Source organism: Anopheles maculipalpis, chromosome 2RL (genome assembly GCF_943734695.1).
Source record: "Anopheles maculipalpis chromosome 2RL, idAnoMacuDA_375_x, whole genome shotgun sequence".
Classification (NCBI taxonomy): Eukaryota; Metazoa; Arthropoda; class Insecta; order Diptera; family Culicidae; genus Anopheles; species Anopheles maculipalpis.
The window spans coordinates 20,307,815-20,326,841 of NC_064871.1; the positions used below are offsets into that span (position 1 = coordinate 20,307,815).

A 19,027-nucleotide genomic window follows, 5' to 3' on the forward strand; every position below is an offset into this window, starting at 1 on the left:
AGGCAGAAGCAAAAGAAACGTCAGATAACGATAAGCATGATCGCTATATCATCCCGCACTTTCCAATCCCGATACGTCTTTGATTTCAAACCACGGACAAGTTCGGTTAGTAGATTTAAGGTAGCAAGAAATAATGGCCACGGTATCGACGGCTTACACAAAAGGAAGGAAAAGGAAGGAGCAACAACAACAAAAAAAACATACACCCAGTCCAGGTTCAACTTTACCGTGTCCGTAGTCCCCGGCATGTGGTCCACCACCGGGCAACAAACCAACTAATGGCGGTCAATGGCAGTTGGAAGATGGGAAACTGGCAATAAATTTTAACACCTCTGGAAGCGGGCTGCACTGAACTGTACGGCGCCGGGAATGCGCCAACGAAGCGCCAGTAACGACTCGGTCGGAAGGTGATTCCCGGTGCGATGCCGAGATATCGAAGTTGAGATTTTATTGCGCACCCGTGAAGGCGCCACATTTTCTTGCCGTTTTTCGGTCAGATGCCGGCGGATAAGTTGGCGAACCTGTCCCATGATAATGAAGCAGCCGTTTTGCAGATGAGTGAACTAACGAGGTCAGCAGGAGGGGAGTTGCCCCCCCAATTGCAAAAGTGCGTTCGAAGCCGAAATTAATGAACTGCCGTCTCGTGGGAACGCGGAATTGTGGCTAGGGGTGAGAAAAATGTCATAAAAGTGGTTACGTGATAAATCGAGAAATTACCGAACGTGATTGGTATCGGTAGTGTTCCAATTTATGTTTCGATCGGCCGAGCTTTGGTCGTTCCGTCCATCGGCAAATGTGTGAGCCGGGGACAAAGCATTTTTGGCATGGGCATCGGCAAAGGATTCGATAAATTTTCTTGTTAAATCGTTTGTACATTTGTCACTGGGACTAACGGGGGAGTTTTTCGTGTTGATGCGTCCGTTTGTGTGTGAGTGCAAAACGTTAACGCACATTTGCGTGTTTTATGGGAAAGAAAAATGCTTTTAATGCATTTTTTCATTCAAACAGACTTCAAACTAACAATGAAAAAAAAAACTCAAAACCTTTTAATTCTGTTTATTAAAAGTTAAGTGATTGTAAACGATCAACTTAAACAGCGAAATGCAATAACACTTAAGTGGGTACAATAATCGCACTTGAACGAAACCTCGCACAATAGCTCCCCAACGTTTTTCACCATTACACCATTACAGCCAAGCCGGTGGGTTGTTCGTCAAAAAACTAAAGAGAACAAAACAAATTCCTCCACTCCCAAACCGTCCTTTCCTTGCCTTTTGCACGTTCTCTCCCACTCTCCCCATCGAACAGTCGCACAGACGAGCTTCAAATAACTTTTCCAACAATGTTTACGACCCAATCAAATAGAACAGTTTTTCATCGAATTTTAATGAATCATAAAGCGGACGGAAAAATGGAGGCGAAAATCGACCGTCAGCGATTCGGGTCGTTTTGTTGCTTTGCGATCGATGCTTCCACTTGGACTGTTGTGTTTTCTTTCCTCTCCTTTGCCGGCCAATCTGCTTTGCCACATGCATACTTATGCTGCTTCAAAACCGTTCCACCGATGGTGACTTTTGATGTTTCAAGTTGCCCAAAATTCCTAAGCTCAACAGCAACACGGAGACAAAGTTTCGTTGTTTGACCGCAGCTGACAGAAACGACAACCGAAAACACGCGGTTGTACACCGTTATTAGGAGCTGCAACTTTGGTGCTTCTTCTGGTGTTTTCGATCTTTTTTCCCTGTGTGTGTGTGAGGCTTCATTGCAACGACCTCGGATGGTGAATCTTGTCTTTTATAATGTTAATAAATTTGGGTAGGTAATAATTTCAATTTATAAGCAAACGATTTTGACCATTGACAGGATCATAAATTTGCAATTTAATCACAGTGCTTAAAAGTAAGAGTTTATATGATGAATAACCTTCAGACTGTTCTCATCACATTGAGGATGGGCGCTGCATGTTATCCTAACTACGCTTTGTGGAAAACGGTAAAAAGTACTCTACCAATTCCGATCAATAATCCGTTCGGTTGCATCTTTCTTAGCTGACCTCAATCAATCGGGTACAGAGTGCATCGCTATTCTCACACGTAGCGTCGTAGTGCGGTGGCCATTTTGTTTGCGTCACCTTCTGCCTTGCACAAAATGCTAAACGAAAGTGCAATGTGAGGTAATCTAGCTCAAAAATACTTAATTCCTTGAACCACATTGCACGACAAGCGAAAGGAGCGAATGTTTGATGAGCTCGTCAGTGACCTAGTTGCTGACGATTTCACGACCAAAATCTGTCTGCGGAGTTAAACACGCTAACGTAGCAAAATGGATTGCATTGAACCTACGTGGTGAACGGTGATGGAACGAATCTTCAAGCAAATGAATGCTTCAACTAAAAGTAGTAAAGTTTGAGATGCAAAAAGTGAAAACCTGGAAATGCTTCATGCTGTAAGTCGTTTTATTTTCCTCAAACAACATCGCCTTTCGGTGAGTACTCTCGTGTGCACGCGAAGTAATGTTTTCTGAGATATCTTTTACTACAAGAAATTTATTGACATTGAGATGTGTGTAGCAAATGTAATGGCTCTTAGACAAGAAGAAGGAGGCACAAAGTTTCGCACAGAGATAAGAGCCACCGTAACACAAACCTCGAACTTGGAGCAAGAGCAAGTAGTGATCAATCATTCTTTCTTTTTTTTTCTATTGAAATCACCAACATAGTTTCGGCGCGGCGAAGTTTATGTGCTTGAACTTCGGTGCCCTACTGCTCGAAGCTGTTGCACGGGTACTTGAGATGCAAAGCGGTTGAAAGGTTAACGTGGTAGTAAAAATTGAAAATATGGTTCGCTACAGGGGCCAAACTGCAATAACTGTTCGTCTGTTACAAATCGTAATAAATGAAGGGAGTGTACAGCAAACTGGACGGAATCAATATCACGCTGAGGGTTGTGAAATAATAGAACGAAAACCATGATAAAAATTCGGCTTCACAGGATATTTGTGTTTTATGACGGGCTTGTTTTCTGTTCAGCCTTTTTTTAAAATTATTTTATTTGTCTGAAATGATCTCTGCTTATTCGGGAAGCGCTCGAAACACGTATCGCTTTCGTTTTATTTTTCCGAAAAAACACTACACCCATCATTACGTCACGCATGCACCGGTATCAGCTTGATGGATGCAGTGGGCAAACCAAACAAAAGCAAGCCCTTGCCACCTTATCAGCACATTTGCAGACCATTGCTAGACCAAGGGTAAGATGCAGTGCCCGGCTATGTTGGCTACATTTGCGTCGCATTTGCATATCAATAGCAATGTAAAACCACCAGTCGTTGAGTGATAAAACGCTTTCGAACCTTTGGTACGCTTTCGAGTACCCGTTGCCGGATCCAATCGTCAACCGAACCACCGAGCGAGGCGTGTACGTGTCACAGATTGAAGCGAAACACACAAACAGCACTTTGGCGTGGTAGCCGCTCGGACGAGAAGCACCGAAAGCTTCTTCCTTGCGTAGTAAAGCTACGTGCGAGCGAGTTCGTGCTGAGCACCTGTACGAAGTGCAACCATGGGCTTGCAAATGTAGAGATTGAACACAAGAGCAAAACAAAAAAAAATGAACGGACAAGCCGATTCAACGCGATCAAAATCCACCGGAAGAAGTGAAACTAAGCTGCATATTTTCGTGGTTTTTCGGACAAGCCTCGTACGCCCACACATTGGCATGGTAAAACAGGGCGCTGCTTTACGGAGTGTATCGGGCCGATCGAAATCTAGGCGATCGTAGCTCCAGGCTGTGGTTTTGTGGGTCATGCAGCCATTGTGGCATTCGGTAGGGACAATTGTTCCCTCAGTTCGGTAGTGGTGGTTGTAAAATCACTAGTCGCGCAACGATGAGGACCAGCGCCCGGTGCATGGCAAGATAAATGGAGCTGGCCCCCGGAATTGACGAGTATGCTGTTGCTGCTGGGATAGAACGACTCTGGTGCACATCTAATCCGGCACAGGTGGATTGCTTTGTGACCGGGTAAGCGAACCCCGGTTTCGTCCAATGGTCGATGGAATAGGGAACCCAATGAAACCAACCTTCATGATGATGATGATGATGGTGTCGATAAAAATTGTGTGTTTCGTACTTTAGCATGTGCATTAGAAGGAGAGCAAGAGCACAAAACTTCAATGGTAGATAGCATGTGCGTGGTTACCGTGGTGACAGATTGCAGGAGATTGCATACACAAGTGCTTTGACCGTCGAATGGATGGTGCATTTTGGGCTTTTTCGGGGAAAAACCACCGTTGATAAGAGAAAAGTAGCTCTTCTCGTCTCGTTGCTGTACCGATTCCCACTAGTTGTTGTTTGACCAGATGCAAACGTGACTTTACGCTGTAGGTTCGCTCCACCAATGGAAACGGGGAAAATCGCTGCGAGTAAAAGTAATAATGGATCCCTTTGAGGCAATGCTTGTCGATAGCATCCAAGCTCAGGTTGGTGGGAATGTGTTGACCCCGCCACGAATTTCATGGCAACGGTAGAATCCTGTGAGAGCAAAAGAATGTCATAGAATGTGCCGCACCAGGACGAACCACTCCAGCACCGGAACACATATACATACGCAATAAATGTGCACCACAGATACTGCACCAAATTGTTCACCACCATGGACCAGTGCCCGAAGGAAAACGACCACAAAAAAAAACCCCCCAGCGAAACCTTAAATCCACCGAATGGACCAGTCACAATCACGGTCACATTGATGTACCTTGATCATCAGATTCATCCGATTTCTGCTGCATTGTACTGCAAAAAGGTTCGCCTGGGTTCAATGTGCACACTGCACTGGCTTCCGGTTGATGATACTTTGCAGAAAATTATACACGCGCACCAAATTGCAGCGCGGCAATCAGCAATTTGATCTGTGCGAATTGCAATCAAACGCATTGACCGTAGTTGGCACTGTGATTGGAAGATGCACAATATGTATGTATGTGTGTTTTTGTGGAAGGTGATCAAACATGACAATAAAGTGGATGTTTTAATTTTAGAATAAGTGTTGCCAGATTAACAATAGTTTGTTAAGCTAAATTGTTGATGAATAAGTTATTATTAGTAAACTTTTTATTATGGACAATAAAAAGCTCTTGAAAAAAATGAATATTTTGGAATTAACATAACAAAAAGAAACAAAATTCTTAAGAAGAATAGTTAGAAAATCAAATGCCTTGATAAACTATTCGGTAAAGTTGAAAAATAATTTAAAAATGCAGTCCTAAAACTGAACAAACCTCCTCATTTTCTTCTTCTTGTCTAAACGACTTTCTACGGTCACGCCGGCCATCAAATGGCTTACTAGACTTGCCGATACCACGTAGTTGAAAAGTCAGTCCTCGCTACTGACGGTTCGGATGGGATTTGAACCCTGGACCCGCCGTTTGAAGACCGGCGCCGCTGTCGCCTATACCACCAGGCCACCTTACCACTACTGATTTTAGGAGATTCAAATTTATAGTTAAATTTAATGCCTTTATTTATATTTTCGCATCAATACTTATTCTACTCTTTTTGAGTTCAATGTTTGATTTGTTCATTCTTTAGGCCATCCTCTAAAATTTAAAATTCTGTTGAGTCGAAATCTGACCAGCATAAATTTTATTTTTACAATAAAATTCAACGCAGGTTAAATCCGTTAAAGAAAAAAGAAAACAATAGAACATAACGAGTAATAATGAAAAAAGCGAAGCCACCTTCTGGACACATACTAACAAGCAAAGAGATTCGTTGCAATTGTAGTTCGTTAGCAATTCCTTACAAATTCAGTTCCTGACGAGCTTGTTCGAGTTTGTTGCTCTTTACATTTTTGCCTAATTAAATGCCACGGCACTCTGCTGTGTTGGTTCTTTCCGGCCATTCAGTTTTCGGAAACAAGCGTAGGTTTACTTCGTCCCAATTTTACCTTTCAATGTAGAAAGCTGTGTTTTGCTGTGCCCTCTACCTCCTACCAACAAACCGATCAAAATCAACATTTGAAACTGTTTCCGCTTTCGCTTTCCGAAAACCAGTCCGAGTCATTAAATCATTAATTAGAGCAACCCAACAGTAGCATCGTTACGCTGGAGTTGCCTGGGCGCAAAAGAAAAGCTTTATTATTGGATTACGTTTAGCAGGATTTTTTGTTCCGTTCGTCATAAATTTCATCGTAAACAGTTTCAAATGGAACGCTAAAATGAAACCGCTCCAAACAGCCAATCAACACCAGAATTATCAGTGGAATATAATCCGACTCTTCCGCCCACCGGTGTACTTAATAGTGCCGAGCAGCTTGCCTGCCGTTAATTTGCCGGCCCTGTTTATGCTGCAAAGATGGACCCGGAACGGTCATTCCTCGATGCTGCTCCTTTTCTCATCAGCAGAAAATGAGAAATTTTAACTACGCAGGAAATAAGTGCTCCCATTTTGTATTAAACCATGAAGTGAACGTCCGAAAAAAAGGGGTTCGCAAGCCATCATTGTGACATAATTGGTTTTATGATGCTGTGCTTCGTTAGACACCGTTACACGGGTCTCTCGCTGTGGTCACATTTTACACCACATCACCTATTACCTAGGGCCTTGTTTCTGTCTGCTTTCAAACCCCCCCTTAAATTAAGGGGGAGGGCACGTAGCAAAAATCATGACACCCACAACCAGTGTTTTCAGGACCCACACCAGCTTCCGGGACTCTGGCCCTTTTCCGACAGGCAACTTCCGACTGGCAGTGAAAACACATCAGCAATTATCATTTAGTGCTTACAATAACAAAAAGCCACAGCAAACTTCCTGCTTCCAAACACACACACACGTTGGTACCCAGCAGCGAGCGTGCCCAAAGTCCCTGAGGGTTCTTCGTATCCCCGTCCGTTCACCCTTTCCCCGATTTTCCTGTGCTACGTTTAGAGAACATTTGAAAACTTTTCTATTATCCAAGATGAGCTTCCTGGGGGCAACGTGTTTCATCGGAAGACGACGAATTCGTACACGCAGTGGTCCTTGTTTCTTGCGCTCTAAAGGAAGGCCCAGGGAGACGAGGGAGTTTGTGCTCGGCACGGGGAGTTTTTAGTAGAAACTCTAACAGAAATCGTCAGCATAGGACGAGAGCAGCTCCAATCCAGTGTGAAGAAGTTTCGACGGTTTCGAAAAACCGAAAGTACTTCCATGGGGTTACTCATCGGGGTCACGGGCAAAAGAGTACATTGCTTGGATGGGAAAGGACAGCATCGCCATCGCCATCAGCATCATCATCATCATCATCATGCTCGTCCCCATCGTCCTCGGTCAACCACTGTGGATTGTGGCAAACGAATATAGACAGAACCAGGCCTGGGACACGCGTGGGGAATCTTTTCCCAAAACTCATCTCACGCTCACCCGAACCCCGACCTGTCCCCGAGCGTGCCACTCAACCAAAGCCAACCCCTGTGATGGGTTTTCCCGATACAACCATCACTGATCCCCCACTATCCCGTCCAATTCCACCCTCTCATGGGGTAATGGCAGCGGTGGTGGTGGTAGCAGCAAAAACAAAAGTTAATAATTGCTCATATCTTTGGGGAAAAACGAACAGCGAAAGGCGACGATGCTTCTGGGGGTTGATGCTTTTGCTTTTTTTGCTGCCTCGCTGCCACTGGCGCTCTCTCGTGGGCCTTGTGTTTTTCTCTGCTCAATTTCACTTCGAATTTCCGAGGAAAACGATGGGGTGGAGAGCAGGAGCAAAACAAGAGCCAAAACTTCTCATTCACTTTTCGATCTTTACCGGTTATAAATGTTGGGCACAATTTACCCCTGTCCCTGTGTTGAGTATTGAGTGTGCCAGGCAGGGGTAGGAACGTGTGCACGGTGGTGCTCCATTTCGAAAGGAAAAGCTCGATAATTCGTCGAAGGAAAGGGAAAACTTGTGCCTGGTAAGTTTTGCGTGGTTCGTTTCGGTAAAGCACTTCCAGCACGCCACATGCTGCCCGTTTGCTGTTCTGATTCCATCATCGATTTGCTAGTGTTGGATGGTTCCATCTTGTTTGGGTTTCGATGATTAGTTTTCTTACGGCCGATCGAACACAAATATGTCCCTCCTGCTTGTGTGTGAGAACTATTTGATTTTGGGAAGTGTACAATTAAAGCATTAGCCTGAAAGGTAGATGATGGAGAAATTTCTAAGAAAGTTTCACATGACACACATCGTTTCCTGCCCTTTAAAGTGGTTGCAGTTAATGTAAAGCGATCTGTTCCTTCCAGGATGCACACATGACACGGGAAAGTATTTTAAAGACAATCGCTGTAAACATTTCTTCGAATTTTGAACCCGTATACTTTACTCAGATGATTTTCATTTTTGGAATTCAAGGGAATTGTTTACACATTTTTCACAAACTTGACTTTAATTTAATTTAATTAATTTTCAAATAAGCAAGAAAATCGTAAAGTCCACAAACCCCTACCTACTTACGAAACGGATGCTTTCTATTACACGAGTTCATATCTAAATAACGACTCTTTCGCTCGAAACTCTCAAGGGACGTAGTGTTGAGTTTTATTTTATATTTTATTGCGCCTAAATGGATAAATCGTGTCCACTATTGCACCATTTCCACCGCACTGCTTAAATAATCCTGGAACACTTGCACGGTGGAGTTTGCGTTTTAGCTTCGTTTTCTCTTTCATCGAAACTAACAGCTGACAGTCCTGGAAAATCGATACTTCTCAAGCGGTCAGTATGTTTAAAAAAATCTATTTCAAATGAATCATGTCTGTTGCAGCTAAATTCGAGAATATAAAGCTCAACTTTCTCCGATTTCGGTGACTTGGACGATCTGGGCAAGATTTCGTGTAATCAACTTCTGTACACAACTCTTTAAGGAACTTTTTCTTCATTCGTTTCTTACTGGTGGGTTTGTTAGAGTTTTTAGTAATTTTTTTTTCGTCCCAAAGATCCAAAAGAGGAAAGGATCAGGTTTTTAACGGCACATCAAGCCAGTAAACTCTTCCCTCCTTTACAGCGCGATTCTGAGGTTACCCTTTTGTACTTGCTTCGTTTTCGCTGGTTTGCACTCGTAAAGTTTCGGTCGCTTGCCTTCCCACGGCCCGGGCTTTGTCGATGGCAAATAAACTCTTTCGCTTTTCTGTAGTATCCACACTTTTTGGTACAAAACCTCGACGTACATCCATTTTCCCGGTTACAATTTTCACGCGCTGCTCAAGCTCATGACTCCGTTGGGACGTTGACTGGAGTATGATCCCCTTCTTTCATTCGCTCTTTGCCTCGTATAAAAATCCAACCCCCAACCCCAACCCGTTCGTCACAATCAAACGAGAAACAATGGAACGCGTGTGCTGGCATTTAAAATTCACAAGACCATCAAACAGTCCAACTTCGGGAAAAGTCGACCTCAATTTCTTTGATTAACTGAAAGCCACCGTCACCGCACGGCAATCGTTCCCTTCATCAACGTTCGACGTGCCTCTTTCAGAGTGCCTGACCTTGGTGCCTGTGAGTGGAGTCGTTCCTTCAAGTTCGTCCTTGCAACCATTGTCGTCATGGTCGTCGTGTTCATCAACTCAGTTTTTCTTTTTCCTTTCGCTCTCTCTCTTTCTCTCTCTCTCTCTCTCTCTCTCTCTCTCTCTCTCTCTCAAGACGCACCACAACGCGTCTTCGGTTAAATTTGTTTACATGTATCTGTATGCATATACAAAGATATGTATGTATGTGCTGGTATGTGTGTGTTTGAGCCTAAAGTACAATGTTTTTGGTGTATTTATTTTGTTCCTTTCGTACCCACCTTCGTACATTTGCACCCATTCTACCCGACTTTTGGGCAAGAACTCGTTTCCACTTAAGAAAATACCAGGCCCATCAAATTAAACCAACATAAACTGCACGGCACAAAGCACTGGGCGAAATCATCGCAGCTTCGTAAATTTACCCTCTCCCGCACCGCTGTGGCTGAGAAATGTAGAAATTGCGAAATAAAAGCGAAAACACAACGCACCACGCCGACCAAAAGCTGCTCATTCGATGCCCGGAACAATGCCACCGGTACCAGCCGGGACAAACAAAGCGAACCAGGCCCAGCAACGGTCGGATACGCTTGCCGTTTGGGGCAGAGTTTTATTTAAATTCTTATTTAACAACCGCCACAGAGTGACCTTACCGAGCCGAGCCGTTTGGTGAAGCGGCAATCCTGTTCATCAGCCAATTGTGCCCGACCCCCCCCCCCCCCCCCCCTCAAAACCCTTTGGCACATTTCTACAAAATCAAAAAAGGTTTCACTCGCTTCGAAGATGAAATCGAAAGTAAAATCTTCTAGGGCTTCTTGCGGTGCGGCAAGTTCGTTTGTTTAATTTGCCTCTTACAGCCGGAACGCCCGAAGGTTTGCGGGAATCGATGCTCGAAAACCAGCATCACCCACACACTGGGTGAATGGGTTTAGGGGAGACTTTACTCAAGAAAAGATTGCTTTCACTTAATTGACTTTTGTGGTCAATGCTTTTGCACTCACCTCTACCTGATATCAAGGGAGCAAACCCAAAATGTGAGACAAGCTTGAAGTAATTTTGAAACAGCAATAATCGATCATGAATGTTCGAAAATGGACTGCTATTAAGGGGTTAGTCTCGTTGGGTGTGGATAAGGGACGTTTTATTTAAATTATAATTAAAATAAGCTTTGAAATGAATTCTTGAACATTTTTCGTTATAAATGTAGATGCGTTTTTACTAACGATGCTTTAAGTTGTATTAAAATGTTTGCATTGACACTTAAAAAGCAACTGGCTCGTCCTTGCTTCCCAACTTTCTGATTTCCATAAACTAAGCTGATCTAACCGAGGGGAAAACGACGAACAAACGTTAGACAAATGGTATACACAGGCACGAAAATGCTCGTGAAATACGTGAAATGAGCCAACATTCATATAAACGCACCCTCCCTTCCTGGAATGGTGGCTCTCCCTGGAACCAGGTAAAAAAAACACCCACAGACACACACAAGAAAAACAGCTTCCAAGCAGTGGAAAATGGGGAATCAACGACGAAACAACGTGGCAATTGCATAGACCCACACCAGAGAAACACATTTCCATTTACCTACAGACAATGGCGGGGTGGCTTTCAGAAGCACACCGAACGTGAGGACACGGTCGTGGTGGTGGGTAGAATGCACAGCGACGACTTCTTCTCAACGTTCAAGGTTTTCCAGAAGCTTCTGTGCACCACACTTCGCCAAGTGTCGTTCAAAACGGCACTGCACAACTGGAGGCACGCGACGGTGGACGGAAAACACACTTAACCTTTTCACTTTATGATGTTTTTAGCTATTCGGTGACAAAGTTTTTTAACGCCACCAGTTCGTTGTGTACCCCGGTTTTAAGCTTCTTATTAGAGATAGATAGCGGGCTTTTCTTTCGGTATGATGTTACGGTGTGTAGTTCACTTGCACCCTGTCGGGTTTTGCTAGCTTAAGTTTGCAACCACTTGCAAACATCATTGAGGGTAGATAGGGTTTTTTTGTTGTTGTTGAAAAGATTTCTTTTTTTGTTACTATTGCTTGGAGAACCTAGTGTAATGAAGTGTGAAGTTTGGGCAAGCGAAAAGAAAGACACATAAAAACATGTGTCGTTTTAAAATGTTGTGTGTGTGGTGCTAGTTTGCAACATAATACACCCAGATGCGGATGTCGCTTCTTTGCGACAGATGTTGAATGCAGCGGGACTTGTGGAAATCTATGACACTAGTAAATTACTTTGCGTGGATGTGTTTGTATCCGCACGTATGGCGTGTTTAATACACTTATTGAAATACATATTGGAAGCTAATTACACTGCATGTAGAATAAATCATTGCAGGCGAATGTACATTTTGAAATGTATTTTTGAACTCTTTCATTTACCTTTAAAACATTAAAAAAGCTTAATACTCACAGAAGATAGTGCCCAAATTCAGCATTAATATTCAAGACATCATAAACTGAATAAAAATCGGATAAACTGATGCTAACTTAGTGTCAACTAAAATGGGCAAACTTCCAACATTTGCTTCAAGAATTTCAACTGATAATAAACAAGCTATAAGAATGCCTACGGTGCAGCTCACATACCAACCCAGAAAACAAACGTTAAATTCCATAATCGTAAAGATCAGCCTTATATGATCCGCTTACTGTATCGTTGGAGGGAAAATTATGCTACGTTTGACTGTATTAGGTGGTGGTCCTTGCCCACTCAGCTTGCCCGACTGGCAGCATTGGGAGCAGCTGATCTCTAACAGCGTTCAACCGCACAATGCTTCTTTGTTGCTGGTATGCGACGAGAAAGCCAAAACCCAGACGGTACTATTGTTACAGCAAACGGATTGTTTCACTTCCGGCTGGCCACAGCTGGCATACGACTTGCTGCTACTCTGAGCGCTGTACAACCACCACTAGGCACCCACCCCCCTGACATCCGGTTGCATGGGAAAACGAACAAACTAGACAGAATATAGAGTGTGCGAAAAATAAGATGCACAGTTTCAGTACAGTCCCAGTTGCCAGATTCCCAGGCCAGTGGTCAAGCAAGGATGGTGGTAGTAGTGGGAGTGAATGATAAAGGGAAAACATATTTTTCACAAAAAAAGGCACCTACGGAATGGTCCACTCTCGACGAGTCGACGAAGCGACGGAGTCTTGGAAGGTTTTGGAATCATGTGGAGGAGTAAACCATGGCACACCAATTTCTAATGAGGTGATAAAATGTTTATTACACGCTTGAATGAGCCATGGAGCCCCTTCACCCACCCTGGAAGGATGTGAATTTTATGCTTCCTGAACAGAAACCTGCAAAACCTCGGTCGGAATTGCATGGAAATACCAATGGTATACTACGGCCAGGGACGGCGGTATCACTTGCCCGTGCAGGAACCATCATCATCTCAACTCCGGTTTCGGTCCCACGTTTGCGTTTGGAAAATGGAAAAGTTTTCCCTGCTTTGTGTGCTCTTCGGGGAAAACATGGCTCTCCTGTTGGAAACGGATGCTCCGAACGAAAACTCTCATGAACTGTGTTGTCAGAAATGCTGACATACTTCCACACACACACACACACGCACGCACACCGGAAGCAAGGTTTCTGGTTCGATCGCGGTCGTCGTGTCTGGGTCGGCTTGGCTGACTGGAGGTCTGAGTGTAATGAAGTAGTTCAAATGGGATAACAATGTAGCCTCACTGAGAGCAAGTAAGCCTTTGGGACGACACCGACGCCGACTGCTCATGTACCATCCAACCTCCGGCATTTGGTTGGATGCGAGAGAGAGAGAGAACAAGTTTTTAGATTTGAGCTTGTTGTTTGGTTGTAATTCGGTACGGTCGATAATCCTGTCGCTCCTCGGGGAAGTCATTTAGCAGGCAAAGCTCTTTTTAGGTTGTAAAGTCCGGAGCGCTGGATGGTAGACGACCAATGTTGCTAAATGTGGTGGGAATGGAGAATGTTTGCTTACGGTCGGAAGTCCCGAATCAATTAGTCACTCACAGAAACTACACACACACAGACATACATACGCACACAAACACATTACTGCCGTACCGGAAGGCAAACGATTTGCCTGTAAAAGCGTTAAGGAAGTCATTAAAGCGATGTGGAGTAGCAACAAAAAAAGCACCCTCAACTGTACACTTGCATAATCGAAGGTGATGAGGTGAGAAGAAGCAGAATCACACACGCACCGTACGTACACGCACTCCATTGCGGTTTGTGCCAATTTACGCAACGCAAGAATGGCGCGGCTGAAGCTAAAGAAAAAGGGGTACCAATTGGTTTCAACTGCTGGTTTGATTACGTCTTATCGCGGTGATTTCATCTTTACCTTCGCGACCGAACTCGCGAGAACTCGCTCCGTATTTGGAAGTTTTGCACTGACACGCCGCATACGTTCGTTCGCTGACTTCCTTTTCGTTCTGTGTGCTTTAGTACACGCACCAGGTACACGGCAAGTTACCTTTTCTTGGCTGGATTGCGAGGGCAATCGATCCGTCGCTTTCGTAACAGTCGTAAAATGTAACCTTTTTCTTTTGCGTTGTTTTTCTGTTCTGCTGCCCCGGGCCACCCAGTCGTAAAGTGGCATTGTTATGATCGTTAAATTTATTATTGACTTGATGAAGCGAACAAAACAGCCACTGGTACGATGCCGGTTTGTGGTTGTACAAAAACAGGGAAGATTTCAAAATTTAAATGTACTTTCAAGAGTCATTGTTGTTGAAGGCAAAGTTACTGAAAAACAATGAACTGTGTAAATATGGTGAGTTTGAGCGAGCCTTTATAGCTGAATAAAGTGATTAAAATGTTAAGTATTTGCAAATGTGCTATGGGAGAAGCACAACCTGTGGTACAATGTAAGCAATTGGTGATGTTTGGGATATTAACAATCGGATAATTATACAGAAAATTAAAGCAGATTTGTTGGAAGTGATGATGTTAGACATTGAAGGTGTTTTGATTCTTTTCTCCTCAAACTCGAGAGACACGATAGACAACATTGAAACTTAATACCAAATAATTGTTTGTGCAATCTTTGCAATTTTTACGCGGTTCGTGTTTCATTAAATAAAGCACGTAAATCTTTCGAGCGAGCGACTTCACTGCATTGAAGCCTGAATGCGTAAAACACTACCGAACTCAACGCCAACGCATTTAATCACGTTGTGCCAAAGCTGCATTGGATTGAAGAACACTGTACTGTGGAAAAAGTCTGTCTATTTTTTACGCCAGTGTGGAATTTGCCACCGAATGCTGTTGTCCCTCTATCACCCGTGACAATACTACAACACTTAAAACACAGACAAAATAACAGAAAAGGAATAATGAACAATGAATGAGGATTGGAAGCATAATGGAGACGCGGCATGATAGGACAAGACCATTGTCTCTGGTAAATCGGTAAATGAGCCTGATATAGGAGAAGTCCCTGGTAGCCAACACTTCTCTTATTTCTGTTCCCAGGGGTCTGCCAATATGCTCGACTCCGCTCAACAAGTATGGTCTGGCGTTATATCAAAATCTATGCAGAACCACACAAGGTGATCCATCCAGTGGAATCCGCCACCGTAGCCACATACTTTTGTCTGAGCCTGAGATATACGCTGCAGATCAGTTGAGACAGATACCTTCGAACCAAGGTCTCTGTCGATCGAGATCGAGGAAAGGAAACGCCCGCAGTTCATCCACCTCTAGGGCGCCTGATTTGGCCAGAGAGTTAGCTTTCTCATTGCCGGGAATTCCACAATGCGAAGGGACCGAAATTGGCGAGATCCTAAACGCCTTGTTGAACATTAAGTCAAGAAGCTACCTCGCTACAAACACCGAAGCCAGTGCCCTCCTCAGAAGGTGATCTGTCAGTGTAGTACTGGTTTATTTGGTCTAAATAGTTCTCAGAAAGGGCAGCACGGTTTAATACCTGCAGAACGCTAGAATACACTTGTAGGGCAACGAAATATTGCGAAAATAAGTTTGAAAATAAAATCATATTAGAAACCACCAAACAAACGTAAATAATAACCCATACTACTTTATATATTTAAGTTGAATCTACCTTATTGAGGATAGATATTTCAGATTATTTCTTAAAAATAGCTAAGTTTTTCCTTTTGCTGACTAAGAGTTTAACCATCGTACACTTTATGGTCTATAAAGCTTATTATTTATTAAAAGCTCATTATTATCGAGTATAGTTTTAATAGAAAAATAAGATTTATAAATTCCTAAATGGCATTTCCATTTAATCATGAATTATTGATCAAATATTTTTCATATTAGAAGAAACATTCATATATTTATACTCAGTTGTTATTTTTCATATTTTTGCACAAGCCTACATAAATAAATTGACATATCCGTGTACGTGTGTTGTTTTATCATACCGGCTCAACCTTATTTAATCTACTCTAATGTAAAACTACTCAGTTTAAGTGATATGTAAATAGTACAGCACACGTGTAGCTGTGCTCCAGTCAAAAAATTACCTTCTGCACGACCTTCCAAAGTCCGATAACACTGGAAGATCACGCTAGAAATAACAACACGGGATACATACAAGCACTACCTCCACTTCTCCGTGGTCAGTTTTGTGCCTGTCAGTAAGGCACTAGTAACCAACCCTACCCAGAACCTGTGTTGCCGGTTGTATTAATTTTAGCACCGCCAATCAACAGCCAACCACCGTCTTTCCGGTGGTGACCGCGTTTGCACGAAGGCGTGAATTGATTACTGCCAAAGTCCGTACATTCGTTCACTCGCTCTCTCTCTCTCTCTCACCCAAACCACCGAATCCAATTGCGTGGTTCAGCCTCGAAAGTCACGACAACGGCTCGAAAGCTAATGTGCTTCGTCCACGCACCGCCAACGGTCTCAAACCCTATTGCTGACACTTATATACATATCGCACGCAATAACGGTTAGCCTCCGGGGTGGAACGCATGTGTGTGAGTGTGTATAAGAAGTGTCCGTTAGTAGGCTTCACTCAAGCACCTCCAGGAGAAGGTGAAAGTAGTTGAGATTTCTGGGAGGGTGTAAAGCAAAACCAAAAGCTGCACCACGCTAGATGCAAATCTGGCCCGTTACGGCGTTTTGAAACTTTACGGACCACCGACAACGAAACGCAACCGTCTAGTGCAGCCGACCAGCCGGCTGGTATATTCGCGCTCATGCATACATTCTACTTCAGGCTTCAGGGATTAAGGATAGTGTTTTTTTTTTCGTTTTTTCCCCCGTTCGGTAATTCGCGCCCATATGAAACTATTAATTTGTTTAAACAACCAACCATAGTCTGCTGCCGTTCGCTTGGATTATGATCGTTAAGTGTGCAAAAATGCATTTAAGTAGCATAACTTTCTCACTAATTATCTTCTTTATTTTTCCTATCCCTCTCTCTCTCTCTCTCCCTTTTTTCTCCCGTTACAGGATCGAATATTAAGACTGCAATAGCTATTTTAAATTGTATATTAGCACGACAGCTGTGCTTCGAGGACCCGTCATGCTCTGCCATCCTGGAGATTATACCGCGCGTCTGTGGGCCCGTACCGGGTAAGTAGTGTGCTTCAAACCACTTGTTTAATCGATGCTTAATATCTCTTGCTAAGGTTGAACGTTTAATGCAACTTTTATCTCGAAACATCACGGTTCAACAATATTTGTAGATCAAAATGTTCCATTTATCTCTCGGTGACTTAACATTTTTGCTGTGTGAAATAAATCTACACACCTCGGCGCCCATAACTAAACTGTACCCGACAAATAAATCGCACCGTATCGTTTGTCTTCCGTGGAATGTCACACCCTACCATTGTTTAGCTGTTGTACATAATGATAGCGTGGCACAAGATGTGTTTTCCATCACCTGTGTCAATGGTAACAGCAAAGGGAAAAGATTCTTTTCCCTACACACTACACTGTACACTCATACACAGAAAAGAGTGCATGCACGTGTACAAAAGACACGGAACCGCTAGCATACTGCCGACCAAGACTTGGCTGTGCTTATTTTCCAACCACTTGAACGAACGTTTCTGCAAGTCCTTATCGCGCGGTTGGGCTCTAATGAACTCTTGCATGCGTGAGTGTGGCAGTGCGCAGGTATGTAGTTGTGCGAATTCGTTTGCCAGTTGCTGACGACCTCGTTCCAAAGAAGCCAAGAAAGAAAAAAAACCAAAACACACAAACACACATTTTTCTCTCTGCAGCTAGACGCAACGCGAAGCAACGGGAGTTTAATTAAAGGAGACGCCACAAAGTCTGCACGGTCATACGCGTGGCGGTTGCACTACGGATGCAGAGTTGGCGTGTGCTGGCTCTGTTGCTTACATGCACCTTGAGAAACACGGTTGGTGACCGTGCCTGGTGAAGCAGCGGATGAAGCATTTCTACTGGGGATTTGCCAAGGAACGCTAACGATGCAAATTTGTGGAAAATTCAACGCTACATGATGTGGCGTCGGTTGGCTCAAAATGGTAACCGGTACCGTTACTGGGATGATTTGTGAATGTCAGCTGGGCAAGGTTGAAAAAAAAATGGAGCTGCAACGTAGTTAACGAGTAAAATGCAGCTTCACTGTGGCATTGAAAGGATTTTTAAAGTCTCGCCATAAAATGTGCAAGCTTATGACACAATCGATATTGTTAAAGCTTATGCATTCAATGATAATCATACTTATTTAGGATTAATACACGCAATAGCAGTAAAGAACCTGGCATAAACTTTAACTAGCTCGCAGCGTGCATGCTTTGTTAAATCATCCGCAACAAAGCTGATTAGGGGTAGAGATTTCGGAACGAGCCACCGCTTTTGAAGCAGTCTAACCCCCAAAGTAGGACGTCCAATCCTCATCGCTTGCAAAGGCGCGCCTGCACCGGATGTTGCAACTGCACGGCTGCAGCTAAAGTTTAAACGATCGCTCAAGTGGCCCCTACTTTCGTTGGCCTAATGTCTGCCCCGTTTAGCGCTGAGCAGTCGCTAGCGGCAGCCGGTTGCGTTCTTAAAAGTCATTAATATTCTTTCCCCATCAAAAGAAGCCCCCTTAACCCTCTACCCCATCCACCACCATACGAAACCCTTTTGTATTCCACACGTGGACGCAGCTGAGTGGGTGAGTTTATGTGCCAGCGTGTGTGTATGCGTGTGCTTCTAGTGATACAATCCCACAACGGTGGCTAAATCGTTTCCAAACCTTAAGAACCTTGTTCGGCAGGCAGCCGGAACAAAAAGCCCCCGGGATGGATCCGGAACGAGGCACAAGACACAACAAGATAAGGCTTTAGCGGTTGTCGGCGTTCCACACGGCGCATTGTCAAAGGCTGAAAGTGGTATCGCTCGGCTTGCCCGAACAACAGTGCCGCATTATGTGGAAAACTGTATCAAGTTCAAGTGCCTTGCCCACTCTTTTTGGGCACGAGGCCGGCTGTCGCTTCCTGCTTGTTGACGGCAAGATTCTGATCAACTCGATCCATCCACCGAAAGAAGCAGGGTCTTGCACGATCCGTCGTCTCCTGG

The 19,027-nt window shown here is 43.8% G+C and overlaps 2 protein-coding genes across 6 annotated transcripts in view; one reads left to right on the forward strand and one right to left on the reverse strand.

The window, feature by feature from the left end:
* The window catches only part of LOC126559328 (complexin), a 553,464-nt gene that overhangs the window by 90,609 nt on the left and 443,828 nt on the right, over window positions 1-19,027 (reverse strand). The gene's annotated exons all lie outside the window — the stretch shown is intronic.
* LOC126556797 (uncharacterized) overlaps window positions 1-19,027 on the forward strand; it is a 109,820-nt gene that overhangs the window by 43,259 nt on the left and 47,534 nt on the right. For all 5 annotated transcript variants that reach the window (XM_050212311.1, XM_050212312.1, XM_050212313.1 and 2 more), the window contains exon 2: window positions 16,943-17,065. In XM_050212311.1, the coding sequence (XP_050068268.1) occupies window positions 16,943-17,065 (123 nt within the window). The remainder of the gene's footprint in view (window positions 1-16,942; window positions 17,066-19,027) is intronic.